The sequence below is a fragment of the Etheostoma spectabile genome, chromosome 21, assembly GCF_008692095.1.
Source record: "Etheostoma spectabile isolate EspeVRDwgs_2016 chromosome 21, UIUC_Espe_1.0, whole genome shotgun sequence".
In the NCBI taxonomy this organism is placed as follows: domain Eukaryota; kingdom Metazoa; phylum Chordata; class Actinopteri; order Perciformes; family Percidae; genus Etheostoma; species Etheostoma spectabile.
This window is the reverse complement of record NC_045753.1, coordinates 18,708,869-18,733,868: the sequence shown is the minus strand read 5'-3', so window position 1 is coordinate 18,733,868 and position 25,000 is coordinate 18,708,869. Positions and strand designations below refer to the sequence as shown.

The 25,000-nt window shown below is 38.9% G+C and overlaps 1 protein-coding gene across 2 annotated transcripts in view; it reads right to left on the bottom strand.

The window, feature by feature from the left end:
• Positions 1-25,000, bottom strand: part of nrg3b (neuregulin 3b) — a gene marked incomplete at its 5' end in the record, with an annotated part of 215,288 nt that overhangs the window by 97,300 nt on the left and 92,988 nt on the right. For both annotated transcript variants that reach the window (XM_032502026.1, XM_032502027.1), the window contains 1 exon segment: positions 11,762-11,897. In XM_032502026.1, coding sequence (XP_032357917.1) covers positions 11,762-11,897 — 136 coding nt within the window.

Below are 25,000 nucleotides of genomic sequence, written 5' to 3'. Positions count from 1 at the left end.
TGCTTCTGACAGAGAAACAAAATGAGCAAGATGAGGAAGAATGTGGGAGAAAAAAAGAGGTGAAGAATGGCAATAATATGGAATGTGGAAAAGAGGCTCATTGTTTTAATTTTCCCCCAACAAAGGTTAATAATTTATCTTTGACTGAGCAGGTATTCCATGAAAAACATATTTACATGTAAATATAATTTGCATATACACACACACAGAAGTGTTGACATCTCAGCATTATGACATCTTTACCAATGTGCTCCAATAGAGCAGCAACCAAAAAAACTCCTAGGGGATGATATAAAAGTGTTTAATTTCTAATCTACATGTGATGATAAATCAGTGCAGCTCCCTCTGGTGGAGTACAGATGACAACCCTTAGTACAGTTGTAGCACATATTTCAAAGGTATCCACTGCACCTGAACTCATGATCTGAAAGATGTGAGATCAGATTCCCCTGAGATGGGAGGAAGCTAGATACTCTATTGTTTCCCTATTTAAAAAATACATTTTATTATCTCAACCCATCTAGCCCCTGTCCCCCTTCTTTACTCCTCTATCTGGTCTTCTCATAATGATAACAGGCACAGGCACAGTAACCCATTTGTATGCATTGGCTACAGCAATATCAAAGTCTGCTGTGTTTAAACAAGATAGATGGTCTGTATTCTGTGTCCACTGCTGAAAATTACTTAGTCTAAACATTGGAAAATAGAAGCAGCTGTTATCCTTCACCAGCTGGGCTCACAACAAAATGACAAGAGCTGCAGACAACTAACTGAGGCTGTACCGCTGCCTTCAAATCCTTTGCAGTCTCTTTGTGTTGAATACATCCGGATGCTCTGTCATTACTTTATCAAAAGTCTGAGTGTGCATTTGATGTGGGGAAGAGATATTGGAGAGAGCTGCTGTGTTTATGCGGTTGACTGTCTGTCATTTCATTTGTGATCTTACCCTGCAAATGTGATTGTGCACAGTTCTCTTCAGAAATGGGACGCTGTAAACATGAAAACATACAGTGACAAGGTGTTTTCCACACAAGTATAATGTGTTTTAGGCCGTAAATCAGAAGCAAAATGGCAGCAACAAAGGAACAAGTATTTATGGTTAGTCCTTTAAAATATTAAAGTCCAATGGAAATTTGAGTTCTCCTCACTTTTTGTATCATATTTATATAATGATACTGCAGCCTGAATACGGACCAACCACTAAGCCTTGCTTCCAATTTGTAGAGGTGGCCACTCGCAATACTGCAACAAAATTCTATTATTACTGTTTGTATAATGATTTTTTTTAAACCATAATACTGGCAAAACATTTACATAGCCTTGAAAAGGAACTTTTAGGTGCATGATGTGCGCTAGATGAGCATTGGACGCCATTTTGGAATAACTGGTGTCCAGTCAATATAATACATCCATTGAGGAGATGCGTTGTCAACTTTTGTGGTATGCAACTTAAATGAGAATGTCATACTGTATATTCCATGATGGTTGATATAGGACGTTTTCCCCCCTATAGTTAGCCTAGCTTGCTAATGCTAGCACTGATTCACACTAGCTTAACTAAACAAACTTTTTGTTTGTTACATCTGCTGAGTCACAGGAAGAGGAGGTCTAGCTAGCATTAGCTGCCACCCTTCATCACCCAGACTTCATCATCAAAACTTGCACGTCACCTCGTGATTTAAATCACAACGAGGAGAAAGTATGAGTAATGTACAATATATATTAAGTACCCGCCAACACAGGTGCTGCACTAATCAAATCAAGATTTTAATTTCTTTTTGTTGGTACAACTTTGAAAAGGCAAGTCAAAAATGTAAAAACAAACCAAAGACATACTGTACAATATGTAAAATTTTTCAAACAAACAGTTAATATAGACCAGCGCCTTGCAAAAAGTGTTCATTTTAATTGTCTGCAGGCATGGAGGATTTTCTTGACAACATGTCTGTGCAACGCTCATTATGTCTTGTAGCTTGAAAAACAAGGCAGTCTTTGTTAGCTGAATATGGACACGTGATTCTTTCATCTGCAATGTTTGTGACAAGCCTGCAGAATGTAAAAATATAATGCTGAAGGAACCGAGATGGAAGCATGAATGGAGAAATCCATCATGTGTTTATAGCAGTGTGCTGTTATGTTGTTGTTATTATTGTTATTAAATGTTACTATTAGTAAGTATAGGAAGAGTAATGGTGTGGACTAGCAGATGTTCTCAAGCAGAAACTACTCATAGATAAGAGATACCCTCGCATTACCACCCCTATGTATCTCCACAGGGCTGCGGAAGAAGGTCTGGCTGGTCCACAGAACATTCTGGGATAGAAGAAAAACGTGCTCTGGTTAATTGGCATTTCTTTAATCCAATTACAAATGTCATGTGCGGCGCTAAGCGCTGGACACAGGTATGGTGCCCCTGCAAAATAGCCTCGGGAAAGAATTTGTTTTAGTGAAACGTGTACATAGGGAAGTGAGCTCTGGAATTAAAATGACTGTTGAGTGTGTGATAAGAATTGTAATCCCCCCCCAAAAAAAGATAAATATAATTTGATTGTCGGATCTAGCTCGGAGGTTGTTTTCTGAATCAACCAGAGTTTAGAATGCAAACATAAAGAAAGCGGAAGGTGAGGGACAGCCGGCTGAAAACGAGGGACATCCGGCAGAACCTCAGGCAGGACCGGAACAATCCTGTAATATACACATGGTTGATATAGACTAATCGATCGTAAAAAATATATATGCTGTCTTCTTGTTGCTGGTCAGAAAAGGAGGAGATGCACTATAATTTAACATTTGGGGCACCTACATTTTCTTTTGATTTATTAACTTGAATTAGAAACTTAATGTGCCAACTCTACTCAGTTCCAAGGCAAGATGATGGGTCTGCCATGGGATGTTGCCAACAGGTAAGTCTGCTCTCACGTTTATAATTGTGTTGCTTTAACACAGGTGCTGGATGGGGTAGTGGGGGACATGGCCCATTGGCTTTAAGCCTGGCGAACGTCCTCCCTTTCAGGATGGATCATAGGAGTAGCGACAGCATCGTGGATTAGTGCAGCCTGTCAAGGTCTGACGGTGCAGTGACAATTTAATCGCTGAACAGGCTCCCCATAGAAAAAGGAATATGAGAAGAAGAAAAGCAGGGAGGGAAAGTTAAGATGCTGTGGTCTTCATTTATATAATTCATTTTGTCATATCAGATTCTGTTAATACTGCTGTCAACGTCTCTTGTGTCCTGGGAAAAAGACAAACAGGCTCACAGAGACACAGACAAACGCACACAAGCACTCTGAGTCTATCCTTAAGCTTAACCCTACAGCAAACTGCCAATAGAAATAGCTCTTTTCCTCATGGGGACCAGAACATTTTTTAATTCCTTTTGTGAGATTTCATTTGCTTCCTCATCAGGCTAGATGAACACACACACACACACACACACACACACACACACACACACACACACACACACACACACACACACACACACACACACACACACACACACACACACACACACACACACACACACACACAGTGTAAGCATTTTGCCTGTGAAATACTGGTTTTACTAGTTATCCATCTGCACAGATGGTTTTAAAGGAACAGACATAAAACAAACCAAATTTAAATATGATCCAATACCATATGTCAGCATAGCTTTGGATGAAGCAATCAAATGTGCAAATTCTTTCATGAATTATTCACAACAGCAATTATTCATACTATTAGGTGGCAATTATTTTAATGTCTGATCAATCAGAATCAATGCACAAAGTACATAGCATAACGCAAAAGGTTAGTTGTGATGGAGCATTTAAATGTAACTGCCATAGCAGGCGCACAATAAGTGAGTCAACAACTATTTTTTTCTGCTTCTGGGCTCACACTAATGAGGGAAGAAGTTACCATGGTAATAGTAGACACGAGCTACCTTGAGCTCTGCCAGGCTTTTAATGCACGCACATGCCCAACGACACACACACACACACACACACACACACACACACACACACACACACACACACACACACACACACACACACACAGAGGATAGTGTTTCATCCTCCATGCTGAGGAGAATACAAGCTAAACCATTTAAAATGCACGGATACCTAAAGTCATGGTTAAACATAAAGAAACCATAGGGAAAAACAGCTTTTGTCTTCTACTGTATAATCATCATTAATTAAAGCTGCAACACATCTCTTTTGCTGGTTTAATAACTATCTCTATTATCATTAATAGGTGACAATCTGCACTGACAGACAAGGCAGGGCAATTCCAATTGCCTTTGACTTTAACTGGAGCTATAATTAATGACAAATTTGCACTGATAAAACTTTTCCATTTCATCAAAAGTAAACACCCTTTATCACAGGATCAGTAAATCCACATTTAAACCTTTCTATAATGGTTGCACTGCAATGGTTAGACCTTCTTTCAATTCCAATTCCATGTAAAGGCCACTAAATTATTGATACCGGCAATATCGCCAGATAGGAACAAAGGCATTTAAATATCCGACCATCAGAAATTAGGATGGTAAAAAAGATGTCTTTGTAAAAAACGTCTTAAAATGCAAAACATATCCTATTTAATTCATATGTACCAGTTTTCTCAGCTATGTCTAGAATAGTAATTTTGAATTTGTGTATTATCATTATGGATTTACATATCAATCAGAATGAAAAATATTAATAATTAATTACTGGTACACATAATACAAGGTCCAATTCATGTTTTTTTCTGCTTTGGCAAGGTAGCAACAAGCTGTTTCAACTATAAAGCTAACTTGCAGCAGGTTTGCATCATCTGAGCCACACAAGCGAGCCTCTGTGTAGTGTAAGTAGTGAAAGTAATCTATAAAGAAACACCTTTTTCTACTGATTTCTGCAAGACAAATCATTTCCATTTAAGTAAAAAAAAAAAAAGGATGTTGCAGCCTGGAATGTGGCTGCAGAAAGAATATCGGTTCGATAAAACAGATGTTCTGTAGATGAGTAGGTGTTATTTGTGTACATAAAGAATGAAAAATAGCATCCACATCATGCAAATCCACATACAACAAACGAGAATTTGTATCTCTGCTGTCTTGCATGCCCCGAGTAAAGCACGCAGCTTCTCAATGCCTGAATGTTAAATCCTTTGCAGTGTGTTACCAAAACACAACACAATGCTGCAGGTTGTGGCCAAAGCTGCAGTGCACCTTCATTTCGACTAATATATTCTACAACATCTTCCAACCGTGGCTAACTGCATGCTTTTGGTTTGCTGAGCACATGTCAGACTGATACTGCTGAGCCCTCACATCAAAGTCAAAAACCTGCATCACTGAGCAGGTCCAATATTTTTTAAATTGCAACCTGCTAGAAATAATTGCATTGAAAAATGCAGAAAGAGTGTTACTTTGGCTGGGGCGTATTATCAATAAGGGCTGAGCTGAATGAAGGGCATCCATGCAGAATGATCAATTACAACACAGTTATTTCCATTAGATATTATCAGAGGCCATAAGGTCCTTTTTTCTCTTGGGGTCTGGGAGGACTGGAGGTGTATGTGGCTTCACTGAATTACATTATACCGTCCTGTAATCCACAGACCTCACATACAGAGCTAACTAATGCATTACTCTTTGCACCACCAATTAACCTCCTAACAACTCCACATAGACTGTTGCCATTTTAATAAACAAAATGAAACACACAAAACACACACATTGTGCTGATTTGCCACGAACTTGGCTGCCCTTAGAGGTGGAATACGGTTTGTGTCAGTAGCAATTATGCGGCACTGGAATCCTGGTTAATAATTACCATTATTCACCCTTTTAGGCCTTGTATGTCTTTCTATACAGATCAAATCAAAAACACATGGTGCACAGCACAGTCTTTTGCAACTTTTCTTTCCCAAAGTATATAAATGAATACATGAATACATCCTTTTCAAACTTTTTGCAGACAATATGATGGACAATCTTAACTTGAATCCATCATCTCGAGAAAAACAACAACTGTTTTTCATAACTAAATACACTTGTGGCTGTGTGTTGCTATTGTTATTCAACCCAGAACCATCAGCATGTAGCGTTACGCATGGAGTGACAGTTGTTGAGCTAGCTGTATCCTCTATGGCACTGTCAGGTACTGGCAGGTCCATGCAACACCGGCACAGCTAGTGTGTCCCAGCAGTCTGCCGCAGGTTCTATTTGTTACTTCACGTACTGAACTCTTACATTGGCCAAGAATTCTGGTAGGATCACAGGAATATGTGCCATCACTTCCAATGTTAGTTTAATTTAAGGTGCCATGCATTTGCCCGTGGTGATACCTCTGGCACAAGGACATACTTAGCCCTTGGAGAAAAGCTTTTGCGGCAGGTTTTATTCCAGACTCACCATCACAGAACTGTCTGAGTGCTGTGGTGCTGAACACAAGAATAGGAAAACAGGTACCATGATAGGGTATTACAACCAGCTCTACCACACCTCCTGATAATGTATTCCTCCACCTTTGGCTTTTTCATATTTTCATAGAATATTTGCACTCTATTGTTGTGCGCTCCGTGAGTCTGACATCTCGGAGCCAAAGAAAAGCATGTCATCATCTTAGTCTCTGCTTTGCTATCAGAAGTGCACGTCAAAATGATGTTTCTCCTCCTCCTGAAGGCAGTTTTGATATCAATCTGCATCTACACACGCCTAATATGACAGTTCTTTGCGATTTGCACTGTGCTGTTGTCACAACTGACGTTTAATATTTCAGTTCTTTATTTTTTGATTTCTATTAAGTAACCAGACACTGAATTAACATAGCATCGCTTTTACATAGGAACTTGACCAGTAATGATGACTTTGAGGACAATGAAGGCAATAAGTGTCATATAGTTAAATATTATAAACATTATAAATACTTTCACATCTACAGATCTACTAAATGAGATTGTATTCACAAATCCGTGCATTTACAGGAAAGACTGTGAGTCAACTACATTCATTTTTAAATGTAAAGACGGTATAAATCACGTTTAATAAATGTGATGCAACTTCATATGCGTCTGCACTGTACAAAATAATTGTACACATTCTAGCACATTTGGCATTTACTGTGCCACTGAATCAAGTGTAATTGGTTTGATCTTTGAAGGATTACACTGCCATTTTCAACTTATCAAATAATTATTCAGCAGGGAAGTAATGGCTTGCCTTAAAAAACAAACCTTGATCGACAATGGAGTACCTTCTACTGTACGTTTTCGCTAGTGTTCTATATGTGATCCCCAATTAGCTTTGGAATCTTGTCAATGTTTTGTATTTAGTGTATAAGAAGCAACAGCACTGATGTGAAAGTAGGTCTTAAACTCACATTTGCATGTTTATTTTGGGAGCCTTATTAGCATTGCCAAACATGAACATGCGGCAGGGAGGAGGAGAGCGAAGGAAATGTTTCATAACAAAATAAATTGATTCCCAAGTTCAAAACTGTGTTTTAAAGATTGGTCTGACATTCTTACTTGTCTAATGTTGGAACACATCCAACCATCTATTATTCTCTTTGCACTTTGGCCTGAAGGAGAAGATGACATCTAAGGGAGCGTTAATCTTTACTTTTCTGTATTTTAGGACAGACCAAAGACATCAGCAGTTATTGTCATGAGGATGCTGATCCGGTATTGCTTGGAGGGATGATTGATCAATGGCAGTATCTCCACCCAAAACCTCAGTGTAATCATCTGTCTTGTGTTTCATCAAGTAGCAACTTTTTAGTTGTTTCCGTGGGCAACATCTAGGTTTATCAGCACACACAGCATCTCTGACAGGAAGAAGAACCGAGAATAACAGTGTATACAGGGTAGTATGAATAGAGTGATTGCACAGCAGCAACCCTACTGCTCTTTGAGGCTTTCAGCTCATTGTTTTGGTCTGCAAATTATAGAGGAGGATTAGGACCACATGAGAAAAATGTATTTGAGTCTTGAGATTGAAGTCAGAATTCTAAATTTAAACACAAAACTCAAATATATTTTTTCACATGTGGCCCTAATCCTCTTCCGTAGTTAAGTCCATACGGTTCCGTAGTAAATCCTTTAATAAAAAATAAAAAAACGTTTTCAGCAAAAAAAAACTCTCATAAGCTGACTGTATGCTACCTGCTCAGCATTAAATGGCGGAGATCTGAAGTAAACAAATGGCTGGCGAGGAAAGCCAAACATTCAGCAAGCCCAAAAGAGACAGATAGTATTATCAGGAGTTGGATGAAAAAACAAGAGGAAAAAGACGAGTGAATCATAGACTTGAATTCAACAGGTTGATAGAAAGAATGTGATGTTCATTTGGCAAATGTGTTGGTAGATAACTGTTCACTAAGTAGTTAGAACTTGATACAGTATTAGTTTATCAGGAGAAAGTGCAACTAAAGGGTTTTGGGGATTTCTGGTGCAGACCTCTCCAGTCACTTCTTCGTCAGCTCTGCAAAATGTCTATTTAACAAAGCCAGCTAGTTTTTAAATGTAAACATCAGAGTAAACACAGAAGAAAAGGTGAGCTCAAACTAACAAGACCATCTCTCCGGCTGTCTCGTGACAATGAGCTCATCAGGATGGCGAAACCATTTTAGCTGCTAACTCGGCTAGCAAGATCCAGAAGTCAAGAGAAAGAAGATTTTCAAATGTAAACATTAGAATAAACAAAGAGGAAAAGATGAGAACGGCATTTTATCTATGACCTATGGCTACAATCTAGACTACATGGATAAGCAAGACCATCTCTGTGTCCATCTGCATCTCTACATCAGAGGGGGCACAGAGACAAGCGTGGAGGAATGGCACACCGTCTGCGATTTGACGTCTCATCTGGCCATCCTGGTAGCCAGTATGCAGGTGTCGGGCAGTGAGCTGGCTAGCCTCTGTAGGTTTCCAGTGGGATGTCAGGAGCTGCGGTGTCCTTTTCACTGAGACTTTACGTTAGTTGGTACCTAGAGTGAAGGTGCCATTCAACCGGGTGACTATTTTTCTGAATGCCAATCAGAGACCATATTCTGCTTCATAAATATTATTGCACGTTTAAGGAGCTGATGAAATACAGAAAACGACGCTTGGAATTGTACCTTGAAGGATTTCACATGACAAATAAAAATGATCAATTGAGTAAAATAATTATATGTCTCTGACTTACCACCTGGACTTCGCTCAGACTAAAAACACCCAATGACATTCCAATGAAGTGCTCACAAACCTGCAATCATTATTTCACACAACATGCCCTCAGCTCAAGAGAAATTGGCAGACAGTGCCACTTGGTTAGGCCCTCCAGTCTTTCCTGAGTCAACTAGTTTGCAGTCATTCAACTGTAGCTAATTATAGCCTAGAGGGTAATTGCTACAAGTCCTCAGGGTTTCTCGATTCTGCAGTCGCACAGGTGGAACATTCCAAACTGTTGTGCCGGCCACTGTAATATGAAATATGACACAAATTGAGGCTCCTTCCTATCCCTGTATTATTCTTAGCCGCTCATTAATTCTGTGAAATTATTAACCTTTATATTATCAAAGCTTTGATTGAGTGAGAGTATTATTACTTGATTCAGTATTTTTTTCTTCCATGCAAAATATAATTGTCCATTACCTAATTACAACTAAAACAATGGGCCATATTTTAACGATCTAAACGCAGGTGTGTTTAGGGCGTGTCCAAATCCACTTTTTCTAATTTGAAAAAAGGATCCGTGCACCAGATGCATGTTTCAAAGGGGTTGTACTTAGTGTCTTCATTAATTCATAGGTGTGTTTTGGGCGTAGCATGCAATAAACCAATCAGAGCGTCATCTCCCATTCACTTTAAAAGCCAGGCTGGTTTGTACCTTGGCACATTGCTATTATGATGGCGGATTTTTGCCGTAATATTTTTAATCTTTTGCATGTTTGTGCTGCTGCGCTTCCCTGTGTGTGTGTAACAAGCATACGAGCACGCTCATGGGCGCAAAGATGGGCGCAGGTGCATTTACTATTTAAATGACGTGGGCACGGAACTGGAAATTAACAACTACGTTGGTCTGAAATAGCAAAGACACTTGTATCGGGCTTTGTGTTGCGTTGCGACGGGTGCAAGATAGGTCCCTGTATGTGTTTCTCCATTTGTCAAACAAAAAAACTTGTTGTTGTTGGAAATATTTGTTTATCAACTACACTCAAGCGATCTGGTTAATTGTCTGTTAATTGTGTGATTGTTTAAATGATCAGTGAGTTTAAATTAAATGCACAATTTCTGTTTTTCAACTTTCTTTTGCTCAACATTTACTTTACTAAGAAGCTTGACTTATGCGTCATTTATAATGCAGCAGGGTTGTTTTTTTTAGATTGAGATTTAGGCCTCTTGATTCCAGGTAGGTGTACTAATGAGCTGTTTTTTTTTTAATTCAGCACCATTCAGCACAACTTTTCCTTGAGAGAAAATATCATGTATTTTTTGAGTGATGTATAGGAGTACAGATTTGAAGTGGATGGTGCATCGGGTCATGAAGAGGAGAAGACATGCAGGAACATACTGTACAGCAAAGAGTGAAATTGAAGATCCAAGTAAGAACTTGCTCTCACTATTAATTGGTGCACATGTTTACATACATTTGAAATGCACATACAATCGCATGCATATTAGAAATAAACCCGCTTTCCTAGTGTACTGTTCCCCATTAGTGTTTTTTGCAGAAAACAAAAACCTGAAGCATGTATAGGCTGAAACAACAAAAATGAAAGATAGTATTACTTTATATGCTGCTAAAAAAAATTGATAAACATTACATTACACCATTTACTTTCTGTTTAAATATAGTCAGCCCTTTATATTCTTCCTTCTGTAAATCACTTTTTTGTCTTGAGTGCTATATAAACAAAGTTTGTTTACTTTCTAGGATAATAATGTAGATACACAACCTGCTGGCAGATAAATGGTACTGGCTTGCTAATGCAGGCAAATAGACTGTCAAAGTCATTATTAAGAGTCAGATTTGGGTCTTCTACAAATTTACTGTGGTAATTAACAACATTTTAGTTATGTTCGCCACATTACAGTCTGTCATGGGTACATTTTGAGGAGTTACCTCTATTTATTCTGTTCAGGGTGTGAGTGACTGCTTGAGTGAAACTAAAGAAAAAAAGAAAATTGTTGAAAATTGCAAAATCAAAGAAAATAAAAAAAACTCAATAAGATCAAAGGAAAGTACCTTCTTTACTCCCACCATTACAATGCATCTTATCACTATTACAAGTTTTGTCAGAACCAATTAAAGACAGTTAGATCAAATTTGTTCCCCTTGTGCTTCCTACTTGGATCTGCACATAAACACTTCTATCCATTTGTTTAGTTGGATTGTGCGTGTCGGGAGAATCAGCTACATCTAGTGCGGCCAAAGCATCTCTGATCCCTCGTGAGAGGTTTGAGCAATTGTAGACATTTGGTGCATTTTAGGTGCATGTGCACAACAATTTTCCTCGTGTTTCATCCCTCAAACAAGACACTCAGTCAGGCTGCGAGGGAAAAAAAAGCTTGAAGGAAAATGACCCCAAGGTTAGTAATTGAAGGGGAAGGGCAAAGAGAGGAAACGTCAATGCTGACAAAGAAACCAAATCACTCGCTTGCACGCTCGCACACTCTCGCACACCCTTGCACACACACACACACACACACACACACACACACACACACACACACACACACACACACACACACACACACACACACACACACACACACACACACACACACACACTCTAACCTGCAGTGTCTGTGAACCCCAGCCACGGTTTCGATGATTGAACACTCTCCCTCATTTAGACAAAAGGCCAGGTCCTTGTCTTCCACACATGGCTTGAAGACCTCAGAACGTAAACTGGGAAGTGTGGGGGCCACTGCTATAAAGAAACAAAGACAGAGAGAACAGATTTTGTTACTGGACAGAACAGCTTTCACAAAAAAAAAGTATATTTCTCTCATTTTTTTCCAATTTCTATTATAACTAGCATGTACAGGAACTTTTCTCATTTATATAATTTCTTTGATGTGCCTCTGCACTTAGCATCCCTTATGGTTCTAAAACTTTTACCAACTACAGAGGAAGTTCTCTGCCTGTGCCCTGATGCAACAGAGAAAGTCATGGTGTACCACACGTTATTGACGGCAATTATATGCTTCAGTATTATTTTTGTTGTTAGTGTTTCAATGATTGGTAACACTTGAAGGTATCTACATAAGAGTGACATGACACTGATGAACACATGACACAGTTATGACACATGAACCCTCACCCTAACCATAACTTATCATGACAAAACCAAACGACAATTACTAAAAGAAGTGTCATAATAAACATTTATGACTGTTTATAATGTCTATGACACATTCATGACAGTTATGTAACTCTTCTGTGTGTTGCTTTTATTTATGAAACATATGTACTATTGTCTATTTTGCTTTTTGTGTCAAATGAAGCAGTTTAACCACAATTCCTTAGTGAATTTCCTGGTCTGTTGCTTTAGTAAACACAGTAGGAAAACAGAAATACATAACAGCTGTATGGAAGTGAGATGACCTCATATTACACTACACAGAGAAAGAACAGAGAGCGATGGGCTCTGGGATGTAGCTTTAATTCTCCTCTTCTAGTCTGACCCTGAGCCGCTCTCACATAAAGAGCATGGCTGCCATGTACAAGCACTGCAATGCAGGGTTCTCCACCCTGTGAAATATGCACAGCTGTCAGACATGTGGTCAGAGCGACGTATAAATATTGTGAGCGGGCATGTGCAACCACACACCAGAGTATGCAGATAGTCATGCTTGCACAAGTAGACACATATGTTGGCATATAAAAAACACACACAAATGCAATAACACAGAAATTGTAACTCAAATGCTCTCTCACTTTGTCATGTAGCTAAGCATTGAAAATGATGCTCTATATCTTGCTAATACAATAGGATTACACATCTAAACAGACACTTCATTTAAATGGACACAGACACACACTCATGCCATATTCTTGTTATTGTCATTGCATTCCTATTTCTATCATCCTTTCATGTGAGTCCGCCATATATTTGTTGCCAAATCTGCTTTGTGCGCCGCACTTCTGCCGGCCAATGGTCTTTGTCAGCGGAAGCTGTTGTGACTGTATGTGGAGGAATAAAAAGTCAGTAATCCGGTTGTTGTGTGCCAGTGTCCAGTTCAATCTATGTTTTGTTTACGGCCATTGATCGATAAATCCAGGGGCTCTTCATGATAGACCCAAGAGATGATGAGAGATCAAAGGGAACACAAAAAGAGATATGTGGTGTTCCTGGGACCAACCAAGACCCTTTTCTGTCAGAAGGAAACTTTGGAAGCTATCTTTTAAACCACTTATTGCTGTGGCTCCTATTATATCTTTTAGCCTTTGGGGTCTCTTTACTTGTTTATACATCTATGTTGGGGAAGAAATAATAAGATAAGAAAATAATACAGACAATACATATGTACATATGTTAAGCATCTGTTGAACGTCTTGCTTTTCGATTACTAGTTAGCATTCATCATCATACATCAGCCCCAAGAGTGTGATGCATATTAAAGTAGATTTTGAACTCAAGCTGACTCTTTCACTTTCTAGGCTTTAAAATCCACATTACATCCTGTATTATTAATTCCACAAATTCCCAGAGTGTAATGTTTAAAAGGTTATCTATTCCAAGACGCAACTTTAAGAATAGAAAATAGAACACAACGTCCCCCTGTGGTACGCATGTCTCCGGTAATAATTATCATGGCGTTTAAAGTCCCTCGTATCTATTATTCAAAACAGCGGCAGTGATCACATGTGAAGGAAAGCATGTTTGATAAGACAACACCGGCTATGTTAGGTCACTTTAGGTTAAAGCACATGTGGCTGAGCTTTTGTGACAAAACAGGAAATGGATTTTGTGCTGTAAGCCTAACCATTGATATATTTACATTACAAAAGCCAAGGTCAGCCAAATACCAAACACCCTTTTTGTACCTGCATCGCAAGTAATCTTATCTGTGATAAAACATTTCAAAAACTTTATTTTTTCCCACTTGTCACCTCACCTAATCTTATTTCAAGGGACCAGTGAAGAAGATCCACTATTACGGCATATTCCTTTCTGTATAAAAAGCATTTCAAGTGCAGCAATAATTTCATTTGTCACGTGTTGTTGACAGAGCAGAAGGGTGGGATGTAAACCAAACAAGGTCACTGTGGTACCTGTGACACTGCACTTTGAGAATCGATGATGATGTATGACGTGTCCATATATTTCTTTCACGAGGGACAAAGCTCCCACAAAACTCCAAGGCACATTATAGCAGCACCTTTTGTTTATTGGCTCTCTTTTTTTTTATCTGTTCAGACAGTGAATGTGCCAGTTTTCCAACCGGAAAAAGGGAGGCTGACATGAGTGGTCTTAAATTAAAAATATTACATACTTTAAATGTGAAAAGGATTTCTGAAATAACTGATCTTCAATAATCCCTGTGGTTTCTTACATTGCACCTATATGTGAGGAAATAAATGCACACATTTCAGCATGCTCTGTATTTCATTAAAATGGAAACAAAGGTGCTAACTCTCTCACCTTTCATTCTATAAAATAAAGCCTCCACTTTTCTAGCAGGTACAAGGTCTACAAACCAACAGCCTATAGTGATTACCTCTCAGAAATCTGCAAAACTGGTGTGTTGGCCACACCAAGAAACAAGCCATCTTCAGATATGTTTGGCCTTGAGCAATTCAGGCTGTCATTTTCTTATGTGTTCCCATTCCATCACTGTGACAGGCAAGAAACGGTACAATCTGTAGCACAGCAAGCACAACCCAAGCACTTTTGAACAAGCACCTGTCAAACAAGATCCTGTTAAAATGTTCTTTAAATTCTCCCCTGTAAGAAATAGAGCAAATTAATGAAGCAATTAGACCACTTCTTGAACGTGCCAGAGCAGAATGGCATTTGTATGTTTTGATGTGACATGTTCTGTGTTGTCGTTTCTTGACTATTTAGGGACTGACTAATGAGTGTAAACCCAGCAGTTAGAACCAAGCAGTCAAACCAATTAAGCTGTGTTTTTAAGAGAAGACAGATTTATTTTTACCACTATCAACCCAGTACTGAGAGTATATCACACTTTATTAAAAACATATTCATCTTCATTATGGAGGTAATAACAGATAAATGATGTGTCCCTTACTCTTCTCTAATACTTAGGTATTATTAAGATGTAGTGTCATGACTAATGGTGACAAACATACAAGTTGCCATTAGGTTCATTTGTCAACACTTTTAATGAAGCCTTTTTAGAATTAAGCCCTCATAATGCAAGCCTCTAGCAAGCTATGAAACACAGACTTTTAGGTAGCTGTGAAAAGAAAAACATGGTGGTAAATGTGCTAATAAATGGCAGCTGCAATGGGAGCGTGATTCATCCCAAACTCTTTGAAATCATTTTCACGTCTCTCACTCTCCCCGATGCACAGAGGCAATCCAGATTTCTGATTCCCCTGGTAACTTTCAAGGAATCTACCGGCTTGGGATCACAGATTCAGATGATGCTTGAGAGATCAGAGTTATCTGAGAGGAATACAGAAGATTCCTCCTACCAAGTCACTATGACTAAGTCGCTTTTAATCAATATCTTTAAGAAGTCTGAATGCTTAAAAAAAATGAAACAAAATAAAGCCGGATGTAAAGCTGAATGCATGCTAATATTGCAGGAACCGATACTGATCCAAGATACATGGAACTTAGACACATCAGGTTTTATGTAGTAAAAAAAGAAAAAAGTCACATTATTACATGCTATCTGTGAATGCATATAGATACAGCCAATAAAAGTGCAATAAAAGTCAGATATGCTGCACAGTGCAGTGTGGATCTGAGAATTTGTGTGGTAAACAATTTTCAATGTTTGCCTTCTGCTATGGACTTTGATCATTTGGAGGTATGGAACACGTTCCTCTTTAAAATATACAGTATTTATAACATTTTAACAAGACACAAATTCATAAAACAAGCATCGGTTTTGACGCACACGCCTTGACATAGTCATGTAAATGGCTGTAACACGGTTTTCAGGCAGGTAGGATTGTTACGCATCACTTCTCTATGACCTGTGATTATCTTAAACAGAATGAATGGTGAGTTCTCCATTTGTAATGATTTGTTGTCAGCAGCATCAGTGTCACAGTCCCACTTTTACTTTTGAGCTCCAATGCTTGATTACTTTTAACTGAAAACAGTAGAGTAGAGTTTTTTGCAGCCTCAATTCAAATCCAAATCATGAAGTTGGAAAATAATTGTCCTTATGTAGCTTACGTAATTGTCCTATAGAGGCCTCCATATTCTCTATATACTCTGCTGAACACATACACTTACTGTAGACTGTGCATCATTGGCCCAGATGACACAAGAGACAATTCCATTTATAACTGTAGCATTTGCTTTCTATGGCTTTCTTCTAATGTGCTCATTAGTGTTCTTGTGCTAAGCCTTTTCCCCCAGGAGACTGTGGTTGAGAGAGAACTGCCGGTGTTTACTGCCGCACACATCAAAGAGGGTCTTTCTACGTATAAGAGAAGTCCTGAGAGAGCCTGCTGATTGCTTACCCATCATACATCACATACACTTTTTGGACAGAACCATATTCACAGAAATGTACAGTGCAGTAGTTATGGACAACACATTGATTTTCAGTGCCAACTATCACAATGGTTTGTAAATTATATAGTGCTTACAATGCAAGGCATGCTTGATTGAGTGCCAACAACATGCAAAACCTGTATCCTAAAAAAATATGGCTAATTAACAAGAGTTGTGGCATTTTGTTAAAGAAACAAATGTCGGTGATATCATGTTTCTCTATGTAAACAAACTGCTGTTAAAGTCAATTAGTGTTGACTCTTTCACTATCTAGGCTTTAAAAGACACATCCTGTAATAGTAATTCCACAAATTCCCAGAGTGTAATGCTTAAAAGGTTATCTATTTCAAGACGCAACTTTAGTAACAGAAAACACAACACCCGCCTGTTGTACGGATGTCTCCGGTAATAATTAGCATGGTGTTTAAAGTCCCTTGTATCTATTATTCAAACAGCGATTGTGACCACGCGAAAAATAGCACATTTGATAACAATTTGGATTTCACGCCCCGTGAGACACTAGCTTATTTTCTTTTTTAAACTCTAATAAAAGTAATTTATTCCAACTATCTCCCAACCCATGGAAAAGCATACTATAAATGCTCTGTACTGTTTGTTATAGCTGCACAAAAAATCTCACGTCACACACACACATGTCACACACAGAAACATGCACATGTCACACACAAACATAAACTTGTCACACAAACAAACATGCCCATATCTCACAAATACACACACACACACACACACACACACACACACACACACACACACACACAGATACTGTACTGCATTGTATATCTTGTATGTTCATCAAGACAACAAGCCTTGGGAGACCTTCTGTCCCTGACATGACACAAACAAATAGTAGTTGACCCGGGGGACAGTTGGTTAAAGGTGGCAGTCGCTGCCTGTGTGTAGGGTTAAAGAGCACATGGCCTTGTTCACCATGAAAGTCCAGTGTTAGGTATTGGATGTGACATTTGTCAAGGGTACTCTAGTTGTACTTCACTGTTGTCCAACCCTAAAGACTGAAGCTGTGACATACCATACAGTATGAATTGTACATTAATGGACTTATTAGGGAACATTTTTTCTACCAATGGGTATGCCGTTGCAAAGGTTTGTTAAAAGAAGTTATGTTTAAATCCATTTGTTCATTGCAGAATTAAAAGTAAATGGCAGTGGTAAATGGACTTGCATTTATATAGTGCCTTTCTAGTCTTCGACCACTCGAAGCGCTGTACACTAATGCCACTTTCACCCCAATAACACATTTATACACTGAGGGCAAAGGCTGTCATGCTAGGTGCCACCTGCCCACTGGGAGATAATCTAATCATTCACATGTCCATCCGCACACCGATGTGAGCAATTTGGGGTTCAGTATGTTGCCCAAGGACACCTCGACATGAGGACTGAAGGAGCCAGGATCGAACCCCATGTCTTCCAATTAGTGGACAACCAATTTTAATTCCTAAGGCACAGCCGCCGAAAGTACTGTTTTTCTTCCTGTTCACTAAGACACCTTTAGTCATTCAGTCAGAGTCTAGTCATTATCTAACAGTACCATGATTAGACAAACTAAAAAGGTTGAATGTGTTCATGTTGACAGGCCCAAAGAGGCAGGTTAATAAAGTAGACCTCAGAAGATATCAAACATGCATTGAACCTTAACAATTCTGGCCCTAATGAAATATTTTAATTATCTACATCAACTCCTGAGTCGTGTTAGCTGAATCTTGATTAAAGTTTGAATGACCACCATACACACAACAAGTGAGCTTCTGCAGTTCCAGAACCCCCTCCTTTTCCCAAACAGATCATGAAGTAGGGCTGTACAATTAATAGAATTTTAATCACTATCACGATTTTGGCTTCCCACGATCAAATTTGCGTGATCGAGCGATATTTTAAATGTGTCATTCCATTCATAGAATGCTTTGTTTTTTTACATGCGTTACATGACCCATTTCTTCTGTAAAGCCGTGCCTGTGTTTGTATCGCTCCGCTTACTCTCCGCGCAGCCCCGCCCCCATTCACTCACACACAGCTCCCCTGCAACATGGAGAGACACAGCGCCGGTCCACACTTCTGACATTTGTCTACAGTTTGAATTGTTATTAACACAGCTGTATATTGTTGCGCATGAGAGGCAAAACTGTGTTTGTGCCAGTGTTTCCGCTGGTAACGGCAAAAAAGACACAAGAAGTTATTGAATGCAACTAACTTCAGGTCGTTGAGTAATAACGTGTGAGACGAAGCCTGCTAGACCTGGGCAAAAGTTATGACCCATGGCCAGAATATCATAGTTTATAAAAATGCAGCGCAGTGACGATGTATAGACATTTCACATGTGTAACTCCACTGACCCGCCATTCGACCCGTGCTGGACCCATTCATAATGAATCAGCCGTCACTCTGTGAGTAGGCTTCAGTCCATCGCACTCATCTTCTCTCCCTATCTTGTTTAACCAGTCTGTTATATTTGTGAACACTGAACATTTAGGAGTTTGGAGGATTTGATGCTAGGGAGTGTGGCAAGCTGGTTTAGCCAAGGCCAAAAGAAAAAAAAGGCCAGGTTACAGGTGTTGGCCATGTGAGGGGCATGCGGCAGCAAAGTGGGTCCAGATATGTTAGGTCTCAGTTCAGGGATGCACTTTTAAACATTAACACTTTCTATTTAGCTTAAATGTGTTAGTTTTGCAGCTCAGTTTCACTTTAAACCATTTTTTTTTAGATTTTTATTTAAAAAAAAATGTATATACAGTAAAATTGTGCTTCAAATAAAAAAGTATTTACCTACAACTTATTCTTGTTTAAAATCATTTACGTAATATATATGAATGTATATGGAGCATGATAAAAAGGTGACCTTGAAATTGTGGTGTTAACGGTGACGCAAGGAAAAATTTCGTTGAACCTACATTTTGTGCTGGTGCACGTAAATAAAAAAGTTAGGCGCACCAGTGCAACCAAGGCAAAAAGCACTGGCTCATAGCTAGAGCAGCAGACTGTACGTCCCACTGTTGGAATCCTCTACAGTGAAATGCACTACAACAGTTAAGTTTTTCTTTTCTTTTTAAGCATATTTAGCCTTGTTAATCTAGTTACTACTGTAGCTAATGTTAATGTTACCTGCTGTGTAATGTTTTATTAGTGCTTACTAGCGTGACATGCAGCAATGTTTTTTGTTGCCACTAACGTCTGTTTTGGATCATCAGAGAGATACGCAGACATTTAAGTGGCACCATAATGAGGTACCGAATTCCCCGTTGATACTTCGTCCGATAGATAATGCAACATACAACTTCAAGATAAGAGGAATGTGGCACAATATGAATGTGAAAGAGTTATGAATAGCCTATGTGACAATAACATTTGTTTTGGTTAAAAATTAACAAATAATTGTGATGATTAATTGTGATCTCAATATTGATCAAAATAATTGTGATTATCATTTTGGACATAATTGTGCAGCCCTATCATAAAGTGACCATGAAACTTCTGTTCACAACCCACGCAACATAGTGCAAGAGTTTTGCAGCAAAGAGGCTGCACTGAAAGTCCAAATTGACTATACTGCTTTCTTCCAGAAGCCTCAGCTTGCGTATTGTCTCATGTGAGATATAGCTCTGTTGGGGACATGTGTCTGCACTGTCAGAGAGAACCTGCATATCCAATAGATGAGGCTGTGCAAACATCAGGGGAGCTGGGACTCACATAGGAGGGTTATGTTATTTTGGGTGGAACTGTTCCTTAAGAAAACCACAGATGGAGAAAATACCTTAAAGCTTTCTAAACAACATTGAAGTCACATTGGAATGGAAAGACATCTATTCATGAATATCATTTACTTTATTACCCCTCTTAATTGTATAGATGTGACTTATGCTATGCTGCTTGATGGACCTTGAACCTTTGGCTATTAAAGCTATAAATTAGGTATTACAAAAGTACCCTTCGGAAAACACAAGGAACACAGAGTGGTGCGTGACATTGATTAAATTTCTGTGAAATTATCATGACTCATATTGACAGGTTATTGTTTATACCAAGAGCTCTTGCTATGTATTTTTCTTAAAGGTGCCTTAAGGGCCTTTGAAAGATAATTTGCCTCCTTATTAGCTAATTTCAATGCCAATGCCTCAATGCCAACCCGAGATCTGATATGAGTCATAGCAGTGGTGCTGTGCCTCAACTTTCCACCTGCAGATCTACCTGTAGCAGTCTCTTGGCTATCAACATGAAAATATAATTTGTCAGATGTTACTAACTTCTTGTTAAAGATTTGAATCCGTAATGAGGTTTATGAGAATGCTCAAAGCCAGAAGAATATTATTAGAAGCAATTTCTCCTCAGCTAATTTGTCTTTGTAACCCATATGCAGTAATATGGGACTAGACGGATAATTTATCCTGATTCATTGATTGCAATTTGTGGTGTAATTATCATAATATGCCACCAGGAGGGACACAATGATGTTACTGCTTATGATCTCAGAAATGAAAGAAACACTGTAATGTTTGTGGTGCCTATTACAGTAATCCAGTAATTACAGTAAGTTTTTCTAAGGTTTTGCCACATTTTTTTATTTTTTATTATTTGCTACACGTCACATTAGCTATCCCACTATGATGTAGATGTCAATGCACCCATTCACTCAGGGGGAACCTTGTAAAAGCTGTTAAGAATAGGATGAGTGCTCCTTACCTCATATTCAAAAGCGGGCAATGTACTTTGATGCCATTACCTTCATTAGTTACAAAGCAAACAACAGAATAACCAGCAACTGGAGAAATAAATTGGAATCTGTCAAATGCATATTCAATGAGGAAGGTTGCTTTAGTACTTTTGCCACAGCAATGGCATTCAATTTAGATTTCAGGACAGGCCATGCAAGAAATGAGACACAAAGTTTTGCTAAAATAGACACACCTGCAGTGTTGCTGGAGGAAGGGCTAAGTAATTAATAATTCATCACTGTTTACATGAAAAAGGCTGTAGAATTTATGAAAAACACAAACAAACGTGCACAAATATGCAAGAAAGCATGAAAGTTGTGAAGAGCACTCGTGGAGAGATGGACTTATAAATCACATGCAGTGTGTTTGTGGTCTGATGTCTTTAGACAATTTGACAGAAGACATGATATCCATTTATATCCCAAAATATGTTTGGATATAACTGGGATTATCCATGAGAAAAAAATACCTATATTACTCTTTAAAAAAACTCCAATTTATTTTCACAAAACTCTCATTTACAGATATAATTATGATCTGTAATCGTTGTGTGCACAGCATGTGTTCATCAACATATTTTATAAATTTCCATGAAAAGTCTTTTGTTCTTCATAACAAGTTATTAAGAATGTTAACAAACCATTTATCAAACGAGGCATATTTGGCTTGTCTGTTAATGTGCATCTAACTGTTACCACACTTGGTTCTGTCTTGGCAGTGCCGGTCTCCATCTGCCTTTTTTTTCTTTAATTCAAGACTATATTTAAAACGATGGCATTAAAAATTTATCCTGAGGGTTCTAGAGGATTATGCTGTGCCAGCAGAAACTAGCAGTGAGACTGAGAGGTGCAGTCGGACGAGTACCTAATTGTGTCTTCATTTACTTACTGTAACATCGTCTGACATGGCAATAGATGCTAAAGAAATGCTGATTTCTTCATGCTGATGAGTTGAGATGCAGTGTTATCAGTGCTATGATCACCGCACAGCTGTGTTAAAATATTTACTGTGAAAGAACAGTTTTTAAAATGTTCCTTCCATGGGTGTTCACCATGCTCCCTCGTTATGCCCTACAAACATATTTGAATTGGAAATTACTCAAAATACTGTTTTATGCAGCACAGGTCTTGAGATCAGATCAAATCAAACAGATCAAATAGCAATGAAACGAGGGAAAGAAAAGCAGAAAAGGAAAAGGAGGGATGCGTGATTTGCATTGACAGTACTGTGTTAACCAATAAAGAGTGAGAAATCATTTTGAAAGAAAGTTATTGATGCCGTTTTTCTCTTTTTTTACTTTCTGCCTCTCTTCTTGTGTTAAATCCAACAACATACAGGCAATTATTCACACCTGAGAGGACAACAGGAGAGGAGGGACGGTATACAAAGTGTGGGAGTTTAGACAAGAAAGGCAACTGAAACGCCATTACAAATCTTCTTATTTTAAAGGCACAGCAGTCTTTTTTTTCTCCACTACCTCGTCGCCATATTCTGATCATCCTTGCCACTCTCCATTTTTCTCAAATGCAGAAATGAAACATCAACATACTTCCCCATCCCAGCTTTAACAAGAGTAAGAGGAGAGGAGTTGAGACGATTCACCCATATGTGGACCAGAGAGCGGCTTCCTGTCATCACAGTTGATTAAAATTCCAGGGACCAAGAATGCAGGGTGTGATGTACGACGAGCAGGTGGTGTGGGTTTAATATGCATGAGCGGACGGCTCCTGCATCTGCAGATTGGCAGTCACTGAGCTTGCTTGTCGCTCCCTTGGCATCTCTCTTGGCATATGAAGCTACTGAGGGCATACATGAGCATAGCAGGGGGGCTGGTCTTAGCAACCTCTGATACAATTTACTCTTTTTGTGACTCCTGAGATATCTAGGATGGCAGCTAGTTCCTTTTAGTGGCTTTGGTCTGCTAAAAGTAGCCAAGATGAAGGAAGAGGAGAGCATTTTTCTGCTGTATATTTTATTGATCTTTTACAAACAAAAGGAAATATCAAAAGAGAGAGGGATTAGGGGAGCCAGTGTAAAAATTGACGGAGATGGGGTTTAGGATTTAGGCTTACTGGAGGGAAGATGTGATTAGCCCCTACACTATCTCAAAGGATGATTCTATTGATATGGAAAAACAAGCAGTCTTAGTCCAGAGTTTCAAGGAGGGAAATGTGGTTTTAGCTACCATTGCCTTGCACTGTATTTGACACATAAACTGTGACTTGGAAAGGTTTGCCTGTGTATTTCGGGCAGCTATGTGGGTGCATTGCAAAGTGTTATGTTTCAGTGATTCTGCTGTTAAGTATGATGGTTGATGTGCGCTGAAATGGTAGGAGGGCCATAGTACAGGCCAAGGTGTGTCACTGGCAATCCGGCAGTGAATTGTAATTTTGATGTCTGCAGGTCAACAGGGCACTAGAAAAACCACACCAGTTTATTGTTAGATTACCATTGATCAATTGATGGAGACACTCTCTTAAAGACCTCTTCATAATCTCTAAATCACACACAAACAGCTGTTTATAGCACTTAGTTTCCCTTTAAATGCTGAGCTAAATAAAACTAATGTTAGCAGGACAAGCTGCTTCTCCTAAATGTCCAAAGACCCTGATCAAAGTGATTGAGAAACTTATGTTTTTCTCTTAAAAGTACAATTGAGGGATTCCTATAAAAACATTTACTAACTGCTAGCTGTTGCTGACGGCTTGTAGTCAACTGCTATCTAGCTACAACGTACTGGGCTGGATTATGACATGGATTATGGGTGCAGTGGGGTTGCAGTGATGGGACATTTTATGTTTTGAGGGGAACACTGACAAGATGGCGCATTCTGACTCAAACATTGTCACTTCCATAACAGCTAAGGATCTGTGTGAAGGCCTTCCCCTTCTGCTGATCAACTCTTTTCGGCCATCTGTACTGTAGGTAGAAGGAGTTTTTTATCTCTAATTTCAGTGATGTGGATTTTCAAAGCACCTCTGTGTTCTTGCACTCAAAGTCTCCGTTCAGTACAGTGTTACTGCCCTGAATACTGCAGTGAATTTAATGAATTGGCTTAAAGACCCAGTGTGTTGTCCAGTACAGACAGTGGTGAAGATTAGTAAGTGAATGTTTTACATGTTAGTATATGAACTCAACTTCACTCAACTGTGTATTTCCTGCATTGGCGCATACTGACAGACACAAAGAGCCGGATTTACTGTATAAAGAGAACAGATTAACAATTAATATAACATTGATCCAGTCATTTGAAATAAACTGAATCAAATAAATCTATTTAGTTTGAATAAATTAAGTACACCTGCAATGAGTCATTTAGAGCCAATTCTGTAATCACAGTAAATGTACTAATTAGATTACATGATAACTAGCTTTGAAAAATACACCAGGGGACAACGGTTAATCCCAATTATAAATTCCACTAACTGTGCGTCTCGTTGACAAAGCAAAGCCCTGATCAGTTTTGCTTACCCTTAAACAAGGCAGATTTCCCCCGTCACCCCATCCCGTTTAGAACAGTCATCCATATGTTGGAGGTGGCACCCTCGCACGCACACACACACACACACACACACACAC